The following is a 16921-nucleotide window of genomic DNA, read 5'->3' on the forward strand; positions in this document are numbered from 1 at the left end:
GACTGAAATTGCAGATCATTGAATGTACATAAAACCTCCAGGCCCACCTCCTCCCCGCAACCTCCTCCTCTCCTCTCCCTCCTCCAGTGGCCTCAGCTCCTCAGGCTCCTCATCGGTTGTGCCCGACGTGGTGGGCTGGAAGTCCCTCAGCTCCGTCTCCTTGTCGATGATCACCCACTCCTTGCTATCAAAGTCTTCTTCCTCTGCCAGCGGTACCGATCTGATAAAGGCATTACTGTGGGCTTCCTGGTCCACGGACGCCACCGAGCCCTCGCCGTGCCGCCCGCGCTGCAGGCCGCAGTCCACAGACAGCATCATGGCCGGCTGGGACGAGTACACGTGGCGCGAGGGCGATCCCAGGATGTCCATGCGGGACCTGATACTGTGGCACACAGATGTGTACACATACATTCACACAGGTACAAGCACGAGGACGTACAAGGGCACATAGACACACAAGCACGCACAAACGAATGCACACACACAAAACCCACACATTAAGTACTGAATAAAGTATTCAAGTGGAGGGCTATAATAGATAGGCTTATAGCAGTTTCACAGACCCTAACCCAAAGGACTTTCCAAGAACACCTAAGAGACTTTAATGTAGCTAGGTACAATACTAAATGTATTTGAGTACAATGTACTTCCTGGTTAACTACATTACTTAAATACTACTATACTAAAAGCTAGTACAGGTCTGGAACTAATACTAGAGCTGGTTTGTTGTGGTCACCTTTGGCCGTATCCGTCGACGCCCCTCCCATCAGCGGCCGACATGCGGTCTGACTCGGGGCTGTTGATGCGGCGATACCGGAGGGAGCGCATCTGGCCACTGGGGGACTCGGGGGCCGCTCCTGCCCGGCACGGAGACATGGGACAGGCCCCTCTGCTGGGTTCATCCCCCTCCTGGGCCCCCTGCAGACACAGAGGGGAGAGGAGCGAAAGAGACGGGAGGGGAAAGGAGAGACAGGAGGTCACGATGATGTATGCTAAACAGTAATTCATTCTAAAATGTGTCTATTACCACTGCTAGGAGTTTAAAGGGTAGGCCTTTGTCTGTCTGGTGTACACATTTTCTGTCTGGATGCCCATCTCTGCCTGTGCATCTCTCTGTCCGTCTATCATCCTCTACCCAGCCAACCATCAATCCATCCCATATTTTTCATTAATCAAAAATGCTAAAAATACTGTATCAACAAACAGTATAAGCTATGCTAAAACATCTACAGATGCCATCCTACCATCTACGGGCCATTGTGGTGAGACCAGGCCATACAGTAAAATGTTGTGGTCTCCTTCCCCTCATTCCTCCCCCTTACTCACCTTGCCCAGGCTGATCCTGAGTTTGTTGCGGTTGAAGTCGGTGTCCTCCCATCCCTCGCCCTTAGCGGGCGTCTGGCCACCGCCACCCTGGCGGCTCCCACCGGGGGGCAGGGCCGGAGGGGCGTTCTCCTGGTCGCTGAGGTGCTCGTCCTGGAGCACGTTCTCCGTGTTCTCCCTCTGGAGGTCTACGGGCACCGGGGTGTTGAGGGCTCTGGAGGAGAAGATGGGTGGGAGTGGGGGGATGGGTTCAGGTTTAATCAGTTGATTAAGAGCAGTGGTGGCCCAATGATGTATACAATGTATGTACTAATGTATATGAATGTATATAATAAACACATGTATATAACACCTATATGTGAATATGTCCACTGGCTATGCAGGTTTTTGTTCCAGCCCTACTCTATTCCAAAATGTTTTATTTTTTTATTTCCTGAATTAAGCATGCACTTAATTAATGCACTTTGTACAGGCAACCCTCAAAGTTCAGTAAACATCTATTTACATATCTATTTACTCAGTGAAACATTAATTGTAAACTGGTATATCAAATGCCTTTTACAGCCTAGTTTAGAATTCAATATCATGCATTTCAAAGGGTTTGGATGAGCAGTGTGGCAGTAGCCTCGAGGCGTGACAGCAATACTGATGGACACAAAACCTATTATCTCTCTCTGTTCACACTGAGACTCTATGCCAAATGGCACCCTATTCCCTACTTAGTGCACTACATTTGACCAGAGGCCTATGGGCCCTGGTCAAAGGGCACTACATAGGGAATAGGGTGCCATTTAGGATAGAGTCTCAGTGTGTGATGACGACTAAAAGACTAATGATGTCTCCAGAGATAAGGATGTCGTGTTCGCAGGGAAGTCATGCAGCTGTGTGTAGTGTGTGTGTGTCTGAACGTGTGTGCGTGTGTGTGTGTGTCTAGGCGGGCTGAACAGTAAAGAGCTTCAAACAAGACAGTCATCAGAGAGAGAGAGAGAGAGAGAGAGAGAGAGAGAGAGAGAGAGAGAGAGAGAGAGAGAGAGAGAGAGAGAGAGAGAGAACTTCAAAATGATACATTTGCGTGAGTGAGTCAAACAATAGCTCCCATGAAAGATGTATAAAAGACAGATTCAAAATAGAGCACTGTGACAGTATCACGTTGTGGAACATTCAGGATCTAGTATTTTGTACCATTGCCTTGTGTATTGATACTGTAAATGTCAAGTGTCAAATACAGACAACTGGTGAAAAATACTCTAGGATTAAAGGAAGACGCAGAAATATGACATCATCATACACAATGGGGAAACTTTCTGCTTACAAAAATCAACAACTACAAAATGTGAATCTGCCAAGATGGCCTCTATTGGCTCTTCCCACATGGGCACGCCTCAAGGCAGGGCATTTCAGCTGGCACATTTACATTGATGTGAACACTGAAATGTTGATTAACGGGCACTGTCTCTGTTAACACTAGAATACTAAAGCAGTAATTTTGACTGCTCATTCATGTCATTTTTTATTACTCTGCCATTTGTAAAGCCATGGGTTCATCCCCCTCCTTGACTTTTCCTAAATAAGTCCATATAACACACTGCCGTTGTTAAAACGTCAATATCACAAACAGAACTGGAGTTATAACCAGTTTTAGGAAGGCATCTCATTTTTTGAAAGGTTTTCCACTGTTTCCCCCCCTTCTCCAGACAGTGGAAGGTTCCGTGCCCAGTTGATAATCACCCAGATAATTGTCTCAAAATTGAACCGAAACTATACCGAAACTAATTTGACACTTATACCAACAGATTAAATATATTAAGTCAAGTATGATGGGGGAGAAAGGGGGAGAATGGGTGAGTTGATGAGCGAAGGGAAGCGAACGATGCATAATTATGTAATTACCAATTGTGAATGAAGAACAGGGCGGGAAATTCTATTGTATTGGTATATTCTAATTATAATCTGAAAATGGTATAGTATGTGCTCTATATCAGTCCACCAAATCCAAGCAGTTTTATCAGTCTACTCTGACCTATTTGGAGTACACAGTGAGAGTGTGCGTAATATACAATGGCAAGAAGATAAAGACGAATGGATGCACATGCTGTGTTAGCACTGCTACTAGATCTGAATGAAAATGACTCAGATGGTGGGAGGAAAAAAATGTATCATGACATCTCTGATGATTCTTCAGATTCTGAGCCTCAGCATGAACCAACACCTCTGAGGCCTAAGCGCAAAAAAAGCCAGAATGATGCTCACTCAGCAGGTGCCCGCGCCACCATTAAATAAATATTATTCACATTTTACCTTCATCATTTTTGCGATATCATATATGAAATTGATTAATTACACTGTCACAGTGTTGCAGTCAGAGTCACTGCTCATTAGCTTGAAGGGGGTTCCCTTGAGGCCCAGTGGTTCCACCATTAAATAAAATGCAAGTAGAAAGTCGCCCTGCAGTGTATGATCATGTAATATTGTGGACTCTCCTTTTAATCCTAATGGTAAATATATCAGGGTCCTTACCCCACCATGGCGACGGTGGGCCGTGTGTTGTGTTGTGGTTGGTTGGAGGCGCTTGTTGACTGTGTGGAGTCCGTCCCTCCTTTCTCCCAATCAAACGGCTCATTTTCCATGATGATGCGCTCCTTCATGCTGTTCTCAAACACCGACATCAGCAGCTGGGAAATAAAGGAAATTTGACTTGGGTTGCATCCCAAATGGCACCCTAATCTTTAAAATACACCCTATTCCCTTGACCAGACCAGCAGTCGGCCAATAGAAAACAACTCCGAATGAGACTCTGGTTGTGTCCAAATGGCACCCTATTTCCTTTACACTGTAGTGTACCTCTCTGGTCAAAGTAGTGCAGTAAATAAGAAATAAGGTGTAATATTAGATGCAATTTTGTTACTGGAAATAGCACAGGGAATACTAGGACGCATTGATGAAGTCAACACATCAGTTTGTGTGAGCATACAAAAAAGTCCCCGCAATAGAGGCCAGTCAACAACAACAACAAAAAAAGAGACGTTTGTGGGAGTATTTCAAAACACTTTCAAAGTACTTTCCTTATTCTCTATACTGCGATGGTACCTGATAATCCGGCTTGGTGTAGTAGTCAAGGCCCAATACATGGTCGAGGAAGATATGAAACTCCGAAGGCATGTGTTTCAGCAGCATCCTATGGTCATATCGCTCTTTTATCTGCCCAACTTGCTCCTGCGCAAAACAGAAGAAAAAAACCTGATTTGTTTTACTTTATTTTATATATTTGCTCGTCATTCAGTGGCTGAAAGCAAACCAGTCCCCCTCCATTTGCCCATTGCGCCATATGCACAAGTGTCCGAAAGCTGATGGAGTGAAAATGATCCAAGGGTGTAGGGGCAAATTAGACCATCCTATATGCCACTTCGACAGAGCCAACACACACTGGGATATTTGGAGTTTGCACAATTTCATACAATGAATCGAGAAGCGTACCAAATGATATGCCACATGCATTTATTTCTATCTGATTTCGAAGGCGCTACTCATATTACAAATGAAATACCTAGAAAAACGGACTAAATGAAATGTTACTAACATTGTCAAGAGTTGAAAGAAAAGAAGATCCAAAAAGGCTTGTGTTTTGTTCATCTTGCGTATTTGATTATTTGACTTTAACGATTTGCTAGAAATACAGTGGGTCTGTCGTGGACGAGTGAAGTGACTCTACCTTGTCCTTGATTTTCCGCCATGGTAGCTGCCCCACTGCAAATTCCACCAACATGTAAAATAAAGACCATAGGTCATCATGTCGGCCCATTTCCTGGGGAGAGAAAAAATTTAAGTAGAGATTACGAATGATATCTTCCTCCATGCTATATCGTTTTAATTAGTACAGTATACCCTTAATAGTGCCAAACCTAAGGTTGCCCCATAGAGATCCTATTAAATTATTAGAGTGGGTATGTATTGTAATTCCTTATTCAATAGTTGCCTGCCACCATTTTATAGTACAACAACACAATAAGCAAGTTAAGTTCAATGAGCAAATTTGGCAGAATACATTTTCCAGCATATCATTTCGACAACATAAACAATGTTGTTTACTTTGTTTTTATGTGCATTGACTGAGGCATATCGGACAGTTCCTCGAAAACCTGCGACAGTTCTCGGCTGAAAGGAAACAAAAGGGAACAGTATTAGTGACGGACCAATATCAAGATGCACATACTTCAACGTCTTGGAAAAATAACAATTCTGACACATCTTCCTTCTAGGTTTCTCACTACTGCTCACGCTCCAAAATGTGATTGGTTTTAAAAACGAACTATTCCGATCAAACACTAAAACACTTTTTTTTTTATTTGACTTAAATGGGAAGTAAATAGTAAGGAAAACAAATGGAACAAAATAAAATTACCGGTAACAATTTACGTTTACACTACACTAGCATTCATCTCACATCCGTTAGCGCCAAATAGCCAGGACACAACAGCTACATAGAGGATACATGCAACACAAGTCATCTTAAGACCCAAAAGCACGTCAACGAACATGCTAAATTTGACCTTGCAAATTCGATCTGACATATAGGTAACATCAATGCTTTTGTTGCCGCCACTCAGTGCCGTAGAGGAGCTATGGATGCTTACTGTAAACACAGTGAATTGAAATTGTATAAATAAAATAAAAACGAAATAATAAAGTAGCCAGAAACATAAGTGAGGGGTCACACCAGGCATCTGAACACTAATCCTACTAAAAGCTCATGAATTAATGTCTGCATGTGTTTGGCTCAGTAAGCCACTTGGGTAAAACCATTATGGTATTATACTGTAGTTGAGCTAAATTTCATTTTAATCCAGTTAATATCAATAAGCAATATCCAATGAACTTGTATTGAAATAATTCAATAACTCCTTTTATTCTTTCAAACTTTTTCCTAAATATCGATTCATCTCCCGAACTGACAATCTGAAAACTGTAAAATAGAATTGCGCCTCTCTAGCTTATTTTAGAAACTCAATCTCTTGTGAGTTTGGCTTGGGATGGCAGTATCAGGGGTGCGGCACATGCTGTTCGTTCTCACATTACCCTCGTAGTTTGCTGGTGCCATGACCTTAGCTCAAACTTAGAGCAAACTGAACGCTCACGGTCGAGTCCCACGGTCATTTATCGAACACTGAGTACTGAGCCCTCGGAGGTAGACAGTGGGGCTTTATCCAGAATGGCACTATTTGGGACGCATCCTAGGTTTAGATTTGACGGTGAGGGATGCCCCGTTATTGTCAACAATAACACCAACGGTGCTCTCGGCTGGTTATTACAGAGAGAAGGCTGCCTGTATGCCGATTCCCTCTGTCCTAAACAAGCAATTAACTAAATGCTTCTTCAGCAACAAGGAGAAGCTGCTTCAGACTGAATTAGAGTGTGCAGCTCGCTGTGTGTAAGAACCTTAAGGGAAATTCTGAGCCTCTACCTTGTGACCTTGAGAAACTTCCACATTGCTCCAACTTACGCTTAGATCTTCCTTGTCGACAGCGTATGCATCAGAATCAGGGCCCTACTCTGACACATAGCTAAAACCTAAAAGAAACAACATCTAAGTGTAAGTTAGAAAGCGTTGAAGTTAGCGAGAGAGCGAGCAATAATGTACAAATGTCTTACATCCGAATGAGGCTCTAATATTATTGCTATGTAGATAGATCCATTTATAGCTGTTACTATATAAAATAGCTGCCAGCAGCAATAACGGGGTCCTAGCAATAGAAACAGTAACCACTGATATGAGTATAACAGAAAGATCGAAAGTGGGTGTCCTTACTGTGACCCCTCTGCTATGAGGAGAACAGAAAGCTTGGTGACCACACTCACGTCACTCTGTCACCATGCACGTGACAGCCATGGCGGAGCAAGGATCTGATGGAGAAACGGGTTGGAGCATGCACTTCAAAATCAAATGTCCAAAAGGAACTGTAAAACACAAAACAAAGGCAAGCACTGAAACAAAATGAATGAATAAATGTAAGGAAATGTAAAATAAATAGGCACACATCACATAGGAAAACAGTGACATTCACGAGGTCCAAATTACACATGGTAACGGCAGGACATTTTCTATTGGCTTTTATGTAATAGAGACAGAACTACATATACACTTAATGAGTTGATAGTAAGTAATGTCCTTGCTGACCACCAATGGCCACAATTCTGGCTGAAATATTTAAATAATGTATGTAAATGTGTATCAACTTCCTGTAACAATCACATTCTGGCTTACAACATCACACATTCAGAAAACATATCAGTTTGATTTGTGGGAACTGCTGGTAAGTGGGGACCTTGCTTTTTTCAAGTTTCAAAACACTGCATCCCATTTTATCACCTACTGTAGGTATGCAAGTGGATTGAGTGTTATCCTATCCAAGAGGCAATAATGTGCATGAAACAGCCTTAATTATACCTATATAATGTAATATAAGGCATATAGGGCCGGTTTCCCAGACACAGATTAGGCCTAGTCTTGAACTACGAAGCACTTTTAATAGTGAATGCGTTTTAGTCTAGAAATAGACTTAATCTGTTTACACATAAAACTCCCTGAAAAGTGACCTAATCCTGCAGCATTATATACTCAAGATAGAAAACCAGCTTCAATAGAATAAAAATGTGTTAAAACCATACATTTTGGCAGCTGATATGTACAGTAATTTGTAGTTTGACGGATGCCTAAAGACAAAGCTAACTCTGCAAGCATTTTTTCCCAGCAGCACCTGATATATTTATATGTCAATGTATGAATATGAATACGCCCCATGAGTTTACAAAACCCATCAACATTTAACACGCCCCTAAACCTGCTACTCAGTTACCGCATAAAGGACAGAGACATGTTATAGAAAATTAATTAGCATGCTAAAATCTCTACATAAAGAATTATTTTCCACTTCTCAGCAGCAGTCATGGAAAACAAGATTTCTGAGAAACACATGACGCGTGGCACGAGAGGAAAAATAGCTCCGCTATTTATTACCCACAATGATTTATTCAGTTATCAGGGAAGGAAAGTGAGGGAAGATCCCTCTTCATTGCGGAGAGAACACTATAGTATGTAGCAGCTGGTAGGTCATTCACTGCACACGCACTGGATGCTAAAGGCTACATGCTAACAAATATGCTTTGTGGCAAATGGCTGACGGCTATGCGCTAACAAATATGCTTTGTGGCTGCTGTCTGGGGGCTAATGGCTACATGCTAACAAATGTGCTTTGTGGCTTCTGGCTGGGGGCTAACGTCTATGTGCTAACAAATATGCTTTATGGCTAAGGGGCTGACAAAGTGGCAAGGTGAAGGTCATTTGGACTGGAGAGGCCCCTGACACTTCCTTCCCTGGAGATCTGGCTGCCTCGGGGTAGGAGAGAGGCATACACTGCTATTTGCCAGGGACTGGGGGAAGAGGGAGATGAAGAGAGAAGGGAGATGGAATGAGAAGGAGGGAGAGAGGGAGGGAAGCAGGGGTAAAGAACGAGAGACAGACATGGAAGCAGGGGGAGTTAAATAAAGCAAGATGGAGAGACAAACAGGGAGGGTGAGAGGTAGACAGAAAGAGGGAGAGGCAAATGGGAGAGCAAAAGGGATAACGCAGAGAGAGAGAGAGAGAGAGAGAGAGAGAGAGAGACAGAGCCTCGCATTCATCACAAATCAATGAGCTGAAGCTGACTCAGCTGTACTGGCTAGAAGAAGAAAAAAAATCAGAGAGCAAGAGAAGGGGAAAAGGAGAAGGGGAGCGGGGGATGGGGGGGTAAAGGGGGGAGCGATGCCTCGGGGCATCGCCCACTGACGCATGCATGCAAATTAAATATTCATCTCACGCTGCTGCACTCACAGAGCTCCGAACACAGGGGGGGGGGGGGGGGGGGGGGGACGACACACACACAGAGTGGTAGAGCCAGAGATATGAGGGGGGGGGAGGGAAGTGGCAGAGAGAAATAGAGGAGAGCAGATAGTGACTGAGTCAAAGAGATGAGAGTAGGAAAGCAGAGAGAAGGGAGAGCGGTGGCTAAGAGATGGGAGGCAAAAGGAGGGGAGAGGAGGGGAGAGAAATGGAATGGATGACAGAAATGTAGAAGGGGCAAGAGGGGAAAAGAGAGAAGATAGAAGTTACCTGAGAGAGTCTAGTGAAAAGGAGGGGAGAGGAGAAGAGGAAAGATGGGAGGGGAGGAAAAAAAAGAGACATAAAGGGGAAGAAGAGTCCAGTGGAGAGGAGGATGAATGCATAAGCAATTGATGAGAGGGAGAAAAAAGGAGAGGAGGTGAAAGTGCTAGAAGAGATTAAGAGAGATAAAAGGAGACAGGGAGAAGTTGGGAGAGGAGGAAATGACAGGATGGAAGTGAAGAAGAAGAGGGAAGATCAAAGGGGAGAAGAGAGTGAGAGATTGAAAATGCAGACAATAAGAGGGGATGGGAGAGGATGAATGGGATGCATTTGCTTGTGAGAATGTGTTTGTGAGAGAGAGAGAGAGCTACTGAAAAAAAGCGAGAGAAAGAGATTGAGTGGTGAGAGTGAGTGAAGGAAAAGGGAGAGAGAGTGAGGTAGAGAGAGAGAGTGAGTGAAGGAAAAGGGAGAGAGAGTGAGGTAGAGAGAGAGAGAGAGTGAGTGAAGGAAAAGGGAGAGAGAGTGAGGTAGAGAGAGAGAGTGAGTGAAGGAAAAGGGAGAGAGAGTGAGGTAGAGAGAGAGAGTGAGTGAAGGAAAAGGGAGAGAGAGTGAGGTAGAGAGAGAGAGTGAAGGAAAAGGGAGAGAGAGTGAGGTAGAGAGAGAGAGTGAGTGAAGGAAAAGGGAGAGAGAGTGAGGTAGAGAGAGAGAGTGAGTGAAGGAAAAGGGAGAGAGAGTGAGGTAGAGAGAGAGAGTGAGTGAAGGAAAAGGGAGAGAGAGTGAGGTAGAGAGAGAGAGTGAGTGAAGGAAAAGGGAGAGAGAGTGAGGTAGAGAGAGAGAGTGAGTGAAGGAAAAGGGAGAGAGAGTGAGGTAGAGAGAGAGAGTGAGTGAAGGAAAAGGGGGAGAGAGTGAGGTAGAGAGAGAGAGAGTGAGTGAAGGAAAAGGGAGAGAGAGTGAGGTAGAGAGAGAGAGTGAGTGAAGGAAAAGGGAGAGAGAGTGAGGTAGAGAGAGAGAGTGAGTGAAGGAAAAGGGAGAGAGAGTGAGTTGGAGAGAGAGAGTGCCGGTCGGAGAAAGGGGGAGGTTAGTCCTTCTTCGGCTTAGTTTCGGTCGCATATCCCCAAGACTGTGATTAGCATGTAAACTAACTACAGAAGACAGGGATTACTGTGTAAGATGTGAATGACAAATGAACTGAACATTTCAACTCAATTTGAAAATGATGGAGAGGCTTTAAGACTATGATATTGTAAAAAGGGTTTTCTGGGTCACTTTAAAAGGCTGATAAAAATGAACAAAGCCTGCAGGAAATCTCATACAAAGAAAATAAAAGTGTCTGCTAAGTGACATATCTTACAGTATATATTATATATTAGCAAAACCATGGACTGGGCATAAATATAACCAATATGATCCATCCATTTTTAAGATGACACTTTGAAGGTGTCACTGTACTAGCATTAGCTAACACAACATAACCGATGTCATAAGCAGTCACTGGCTAATGCATTTTAACTGTCATCTGTTTGATCTTGTACATTACCGACAGGTTTTCCAGACCCAGATTAAACCTATTCCTGGATATCAAAGCACTTTCAATGGTGATTCTCCATTGAGCATATATTTTAGTCCGGTAATAGGTTAAATCTGGGTCCGGCAAACCGGCCCTAAACTCTTAAAAAAAAGGCGATACCGCCAGGCATATTGGACAGCTACCCATGTAAACAAGGAACAGTAAAACAAGGATTCAGATATTGTACAATGAATGAGCTAACTTTTGCATGAATTGTACTGCAATGCACCAAACCCAGGGTCTGAACGTAAACAAAACAGTACCAACGATGATAATATAGTCCAGTGATCCTCAAACTTCTGCATTGTGACCCACAACCTAGTCAAGGTTCTTGTTCATTATGGCACAGACCCAACGGAAAACTTTTAAAACGTTTTGTAGCACAAACTGAAAATGTGTGTTTGTTATTGGACAAATCCAGGTAATCCTTCCCTGTTTCAGTCTGTTATCTTCTGTTAGCTGCCTGATGAGTACGCCCCAGTCCTGAGCTAGGAGCTAAGAGGATCTTAAAGTTCAGACACACCGGTAGGATTGTCAAACTTTTGCCTGCCGACAGCATCGGCAGTCAATCTCTTTTGTGTTCACATAATTTAGCTAGCTAGTTAAGGACACTGCACTAACTCAGCAGCTAACACCTGCAGCTGTTTCATGGAAACTAGCTAATCCGTTGGGATTTAATTACAATGTCAGTACTAGCTACAGTGGTTAGCTAGCTTGGAGGAAGTAATTAGTGTTGTGTGCATTGCGTCTGTGCACTTAGCTAACGACCATCCCATAGCCTACATTGTATACAAAGTGTGACTGCCTCGTCCGTGGATGTACAAAGAAAATTCCCCCCAAAATTCTCATGCTCTCGGATTGGCTCAAAGTCAAGTTGTTCGCCACTGACGAGCGTTGCGATTACGGCACGCAGCAGGTACCACTTTAGTTCTAGCAAGAGAAGGAACGGCCTCCCACTGTGATAAGTACCTATCGGCAGTCTTTCGGCAGTGAGATTCTCAGTGTTACATGCTTTAGGGTGGGTCATGTGACGTCATTGATCCTGACCCACCATTTAGGGAACACTGGGCGCGTTCCAGGTCTTGCTCATTTCTGTCGCGCTGCACATCGCAGAACATGGATATATCGTATTACCATTTCATAATGAGTCTCAGAGTAGGATGCTAAGGAAGAATCACGTTTACCTTTTAGATCATAAATACATGTACAGGGGGACATGATCCTAGATCTGCACTCCTACTCTGAGATGGTTTATAAATGATAGGCCCAGATGTTGGAATCTCAGACCTGCTAATCTGTGCAGCCTCACCATTGCAATAAAGATGACCTGGAACGTACCCACGAGCTGGACATTATTCTAATAACATCACAATAACGTTGACCTGGGCGGCAGGTAGCCTAGCGGTTAGAGCGTTGGGCCAGTAAAGGTTGCTGGTTCGAATCCCCAAGCCGGCAAGGCTCTGTCGATGTGCCCTTGAGCAAGGCACTTAATGGATAAGAGCGTCTGCTAAATGACTCAAATGTAAACTAACATTTCGTAGGACAAACCAAAGCAAAGGAACAAAAGAGGAGACTTACAGGGCGGACTTCTCCAGTGGTATTGGTGTACTGCCGCGCGAGGCCGAAGTCTAGCATGTAACACTTCCTCAAGGTCGAAGGCAGCCTTCCCATGGCGAAGTTTGACTGCAGAGAAAATACATGATTATTCAGTGCATTACAGATATGGTCGTGTGGCTCAGTCGGTAAGAGTGTGGGGCTACTGTAGCAACACCAAGGAACCACCACTGTGCCATTAGAGCTAGCCAGGAGGGGTGCTTGTTCTTAAGGGGGGGGGGGGCATTGTTTGATGAAACATCGGCTATAGGACCATCTAAGAAGTCACAGATTGCCGTTGTACCCTTGAGCAAAGCACTTAACCACTAACCTGCTCCAGGGGTGCTGTTCTGCTGCTCACCCAATGCTGCGTGTGTGTGTGGTGTCTGGGATTGCGAATGAAACGAACCGATGGCAAAAATACATTTCTGTTTTGATGGACAATACAGGTGCAGTCTTTTTTCCATGCGTCACAGCATTTTTTCCACAGCATGCCACAGCATTATGGAAGGTTATCAGTGCCAACTCTAAAATGCAATGGTTAAATGGTAAATTAGAATGCAAAAATGACACATATTTGCATACAAGCATTGTATTTTAGAATTAGCACTGATAACCCGTCATAAAGCTGTGGCATGCTGTGCCATGACATGTGCAACAAAAACAAGTCTGCATCTGTATGATACGTACCGGTTTGATATCTCGATGCAGGAAGCCGACAGAGTGGATGGCCTCTATAGACTCCAGGATCTGTTTCCCCAGGCGGAGCGTGGTGCTCATGGTGAAAGTCCCCCGAGGCTGGCTCCTCCTCAGGTCCGCCAAATTGCGTCCCTGCTCCACCCCCCAAAACAAAACAACGCTCTGGGGTGAAGTTACCTCTAGGTACAGATCTAGGGTCAGCTTCCCTCCCCCAATCCTAACCTTAACCTTTGGTGGGGAAAATACAAATCTGACCCAAAATCAGCATTTAGGGGCAACTTCACCCCACTCCAGAAAACCAACCATACGTAAATAAACAGGTTTTGTGCGAAAGAACACATATCATTTCTTATCGGTACGGGACACCCAATCGCCTAGGTGCAATCATAGTATTCCATATAGAATCCTTATTCATTTCATATATGATGTCTGTGGGCCTAGTAACCTAGGCCTAGTAAAGACTTGTCATATCACTTAACATGCAATACCTATTAACATAGTGCTTGGGTTTCAAGTTTGCGGAAGCTAATTTTCACCATAAACATGCACCTTTATAATAAAGCATTCCATGGATCCTCGCATTTGCAGACTTACGTAAGATAGCCTACGATTCCTAATGTGATGATTTGATTGGATAGTCATAATTTAGGCTAATAATATAACTCAATCACTGTTCGCAGAAAAGACTGTTCAATGCAGCGCGTAGTGGCGTTGAGTAGGCCTAGGTTACAAATACAAGATTGTCATTTTAAATATTGCAATATGCTTGGCTGGGTCTCTCTGCTTTTCACTGACAGTCACAACCCAACAATCATCTATTTGCCGCGCGAGCTGCCCAAATTGCGGGCCCTTCCTACTGTAGGCTATGCAACTGAAAACAATCCACAGCTTTCTTTTAAAGAAGCAAATGGTCCTCTGTGGCCAAATCATGCTTTCTGGTGTAGTAGCCTATTTTGAATGATTTAATTTATTTCTGTATAGAGGAGAGTAAGCTAATTAGGCTATATAATTTTGGCAATTTAATTACATTTACTTTAGGGAAAGATTCCCCGTAGCCTTATGGACACACCGCCTATCGCTTTTAATGCGGCATAAACACAACCAGTCATGATGTTTTCCTGATTGTCAAACAATCAATTAACAAAGGTGCTCCTGTAGGCTACGTTTGTCCACTGACAAAATCATTTCAGGATCCAAACCCCACTGTGCACTCGCAATTTGATGAATGCAACGAGACATCAGTTACAAAACACCTACTGTACATGTATTTTAATAACATTCAGTGATTGTCATTAGGCCTACACTTGTAGCCTGAACTCATTTGTCCACTGTTGTCCGCGCGCGCCTCTGTCTCGGCCACTCATTTCCGCCTTGGCAAAATATAAGTCGAAATAATGGTGTAATAGTTTATAGTTTTTTGGCATTTTGTGTTAATTGTGATAGTCTCACGTCTCATTTTGCAGGGACGCAGTACCGGACCGTACCAGCTTAAACCATTTTGCAACGGAAAACAAAAATGAACGTTTCGTATTGGACCAGTTAGTCCAGGTAGTCAGTCCCTGTTTCAGTATGTTTCAATATGTTTCAATATGTTTCAGATTGTTTCAGTGTGTTTCAATATGTTTCAGTATGTGTCAATATGTTTCAGTATGTTTCAATATGTTTCAGTATGTGTCAATATGTTTCAGTATGTTTCAATATGTTTCAGTATGTGTCAGTATGTTTCAATATGTTTCAGTATGTGTCAGTATGTTTCAATATGTTTCAGTATGTGTCAATATGTTTCAGTATGTGTCAGTATGTTTCAATATGTTTCAGTATGTTTCAGTATGTGTCAATATGTTTCAGTATGTTTTCTTCCATTTCATGCCTGATGAGAACGACCCTGAGTTTCAATTTAACTTAAATAAAATGTGATACTTCTTAAATGAATTAATTCGAACCTGGGCATTGGCTTGGCTAAGTCATCACAGCATATCAGCATATCAAGTCAATTCTGTACAGCACATCGTTTTTTTTGTATTCAAAGCCGATTGCAGCCTTGTCAATAAGTCATACAGTACCAAAAGTTTGATCATAATGGATTTTTACACCCAAGTAACATAACAGCTTTATAGGCTGTGTCTCAATCGACAATGGATTGGGTTAAGACACAGCTATAGACTCTCCATAAGATACTTTCATGTTATAGAAGACTGACAATGCTATGTTGGATCATGTCACATATGACATTTGCATTATTGTCCTTCATCAGTATGTTCTTTGTCAGCCTCTAACCAGCCACTGCTTACGAATCATTTATTCAGTTAATATGGCCTATTTGCAGACTTCACATTTCACAATGCCTTATGCAGGCTTAATAAATTGCACTTCTTTAGAAAAACGTGTTTTTGTTGAATTGTGGTCAGATTCTCACAGAATGCTTTTTGGGGATGGTGGTCAATTAAAAAAAAAAGCAAAGGTCAGCTTCTTACCTGAAGTTGCATGACCACGTAGTTGAATTTGTCATTTCTCCCACAGCCAATAAATTTGCACACATGGTTTTTACCTAAAAAAAAAAAGCCATATTTTAAGAATCGTAGTTCAAAGATGCAGATGTCAAAATATTCCATTTCACTTCAACTTGATGACTGGATTGGTTTTCATTGGTTACACCAGGGAGATGAGAGTGGTGACAGGGCCTAGGTAAGATCCATTTTAAATTCCCATATCCATCAATGCAAATACAGCATAACCACTCATGTTGACACTCAATGGCTGAAGAAAGGATAAAGCAATCTTTTCTTTCCAGGTTTTCTTCCGGACTGTTCTTTTCAGAACTTCATTCTTTCTCTTGGACATGGCCTTGTGTTAAATATTCTATAAAAGATGAAATATTGCCAGACAAATAAAACTGGACAAATGAATGATCTGGCCAGTCCATGTTTCCTGGTCTTCCTTTTCTTCACAGTTAATCCCAATTAAGGATGATCAGTTGGGCATAAATCATTGTTATTCATCATGCATCATTCATCTTTTGATGTTAATGTGACTAACAGTTAGTACCGAACATTTAGGAATCTCAGACTTTAAAAAAAATTCTGAGGGAACTTCATTTGATCTCGTTGTTTGGGTTGTTCTGATATTCCTTAAAAAGGTATAGTCTATAATATGACATCATCATACGCCAAAGGGTGTCGTCCTGCTTCCAGTCCTGCTTCCAACAACAACCGTATATGCACCTCATGATATGGGAATGCTGGGAAGGGCCAACAGTAGCAGTCTAAGCTGATTTGAATTTGTTTGTTGTTTCGCCCCGCTACGTTTGATGATGTCACATTGCAGTGTTCCTTTAATATGTACATAAAAATACCAACATATGCACGCACGCACGCGCGCACGCGCACACGCGCACACGCGCACACACGCACACACGCACACACACACACACACACACACACACACACACACACACACACACACACACACACACACACACACAAACATTAGCTTCTTCAAAGACATAGTACATGTTGCAAACCAATCATGCGTCGCTTTGGGCGACAGACACACACACTGTGACTGACGTGTGACAGCTTTCGAGGTTACTTTTTGTCCCCTCATAT

The 16921-nt window shown here is 43.0% G+C and overlaps 1 protein-coding gene across 2 annotated transcripts in view; it reads right to left on the minus strand.

Annotated features, from left to right (window-relative positions):
* ttbk1a (tau tubulin kinase 1a) overlaps positions 1 to 16921 on the minus strand; it is a 54792-nt gene that overhangs the window by 29628 nt on the left and 8243 nt on the right. For both annotated transcript variants that reach the window (XM_045691308.2, XM_082958893.1), the window contains exons 4-13: positions 15791 to 15864; positions 13308 to 13448; positions 12603 to 12707; positions 5410 to 5475; positions 5033 to 5125; positions 4411 to 4536; positions 3841 to 3995; positions 1327 to 1537; positions 737 to 918; positions 48 to 382 (exon numbers count right to left, since the gene is read on the minus strand). In XM_045691308.2, coding sequence (XP_045547264.1) covers positions 48 to 382; positions 737 to 918; positions 1327 to 1537; positions 3841 to 3995; positions 4411 to 4536; positions 5033 to 5125; positions 5410 to 5475; positions 12603 to 12707; positions 13308 to 13448; positions 15791 to 15864 — 1488 coding nt within the window. The remainder of the gene's footprint in view (positions 1 to 47; positions 383 to 736; positions 919 to 1326; positions 1538 to 3840; positions 3996 to 4410; positions 4537 to 5032; positions 5126 to 5409; positions 5476 to 12602; positions 12708 to 13307; positions 13449 to 15790; positions 15865 to 16921) is intronic.

Source organism: Salmo salar, chromosome 12 (assembly GCF_965601325.2).
Source record: "Salmo salar chromosome 12, fSalSal1, whole genome shotgun sequence".
In the NCBI taxonomy this organism is placed as follows: Eukaryota; Metazoa; Chordata; class Actinopteri; order Salmoniformes; family Salmonidae; genus Salmo; species Salmo salar.